At 59.7% G+C, this 1247-nt stretch overlaps 1 protein-coding gene across 1 annotated transcript; it reads right to left on the minus strand.

Annotated features, from left to right (window-relative positions):
• Positions 1-507: 507 nt before the first annotated feature.
• On the minus strand, positions 508-762 carry PRM3 (protamine 3). The gene has a single exon (XM_059038123.1). It carries the CDS (start codon positions 760-762, stop codon positions 508-510), a length of 255 nt encoding a protein of 84 aa, XP_058894106.1.
• Positions 763-1247: the final 485 nt, after the last annotated feature.

The following is a 1247-nucleotide window of genomic DNA, read 5'->3' on the forward strand; positions in this document are numbered from 1 at the left end:
TTGGAAGCAGGTCTGCTGAGCTCCCAAGTCCGTGCTCTTTAAGACCGTTTATTGTTAGAGCAGCAAAATGGGGGTTTGCAGAGGGAGATGATAGTGTCCCATCAGGTGCTCTCAGCCTGCATCTGCTCAGACTCGGGGAGGCATCTTCCCCGGAGACGGGACTGGCTGAGGTGACTTTCTAGCCCAGACTTCCACGTTCTCCATCCCCTGCAGCATGGGACGGCGGCTGAGAAGTCATGGGGAGTGGACCTTGTGAGGGCTTCTGGCTGGAGTTCGGGGACAGGGGTCAGTGACTCCTGCCCTTCAACCTCCCTACACACACGCACACGCACACGCGCACACACACACGCGCGCGCGCGGTGCCACGGGCACGGGGTCGGGGTGTGGCGGCGGGGGGCAGAGCAGACAGGAGGAGGAGGATTCCTTGGAGACTCTTTATTTACTCTTTTCGGAAAGTTCTTCTCTCTGGAACAGCGACCAGCACCTCTTCCAGGGCCACGTCATGGGTCAGGACCGCGTCTGCTTGGGCTTGGGGTTCTGCTGGGCCACAGAGTCGTCTTTGGCGCCTTCCTCCTGCCACTCAGGCTCCAGCAGCAGCAGCTTGCCCTGCACCGGGAGCTCCTCTGCCTGTCCCTCCTCCTCCTCCTCCTCCTCCGACGACAAGGAGAAGTTATCCTGACTCACACAGGCCATGAGCTTCTTCATGGAGGATTCGTGACCCCGGTCGTGGCCCGTGCTGAGCTTGGCACAGTGGGAACCCATCACCCACTTTGGCTGCCTCTCTGGACTGGGAGGAAAGGCCACTGGTGGGGTATGGAGGGGCCGTGGTAAGCAGAGCTCTGACATCACAAAGGGGCCCCCCAGAGCCTCCCACCCTGGGATAACTGAGTCTGAGCCGACACCCGACTCAAACCTAGGCCACCAGCTGTTCCACTGAGCCCGTGCCACATACGGGGCAGGACCGAGGCAAAATGCCGGGCCCACGCCCGTGCAGCCTCACACCCTGCCGTGTTGCCTCCTCCATCTGGCCTTGTTTGCCCTGGCAAAAGTCCCCCTTTTAGCTGGGATGAGAGTTGGGGATAGAATTTCCAGAAGCAGGAGACTCCTCCCCACATCCCAGAAGTATCCAGCCCCGAGAGAGCTGTTGACTGTGATGCAAAGTAGCCACAAGGGAGCCTTCCAGGGGGCCCGGCAACGTCTGGCTTCTTGACCTGCATACTTAAAACCTGTGCACTATACTTTTATAA

The sequence above is a fragment of the Kogia breviceps genome, chromosome 14, assembly GCF_026419965.1.
Source record: "Kogia breviceps isolate mKogBre1 chromosome 14, mKogBre1 haplotype 1, whole genome shotgun sequence".
NCBI classification, from domain to species: Eukaryota; Metazoa; Chordata; class Mammalia; order Artiodactyla; family Physeteridae; genus Kogia; species Kogia breviceps.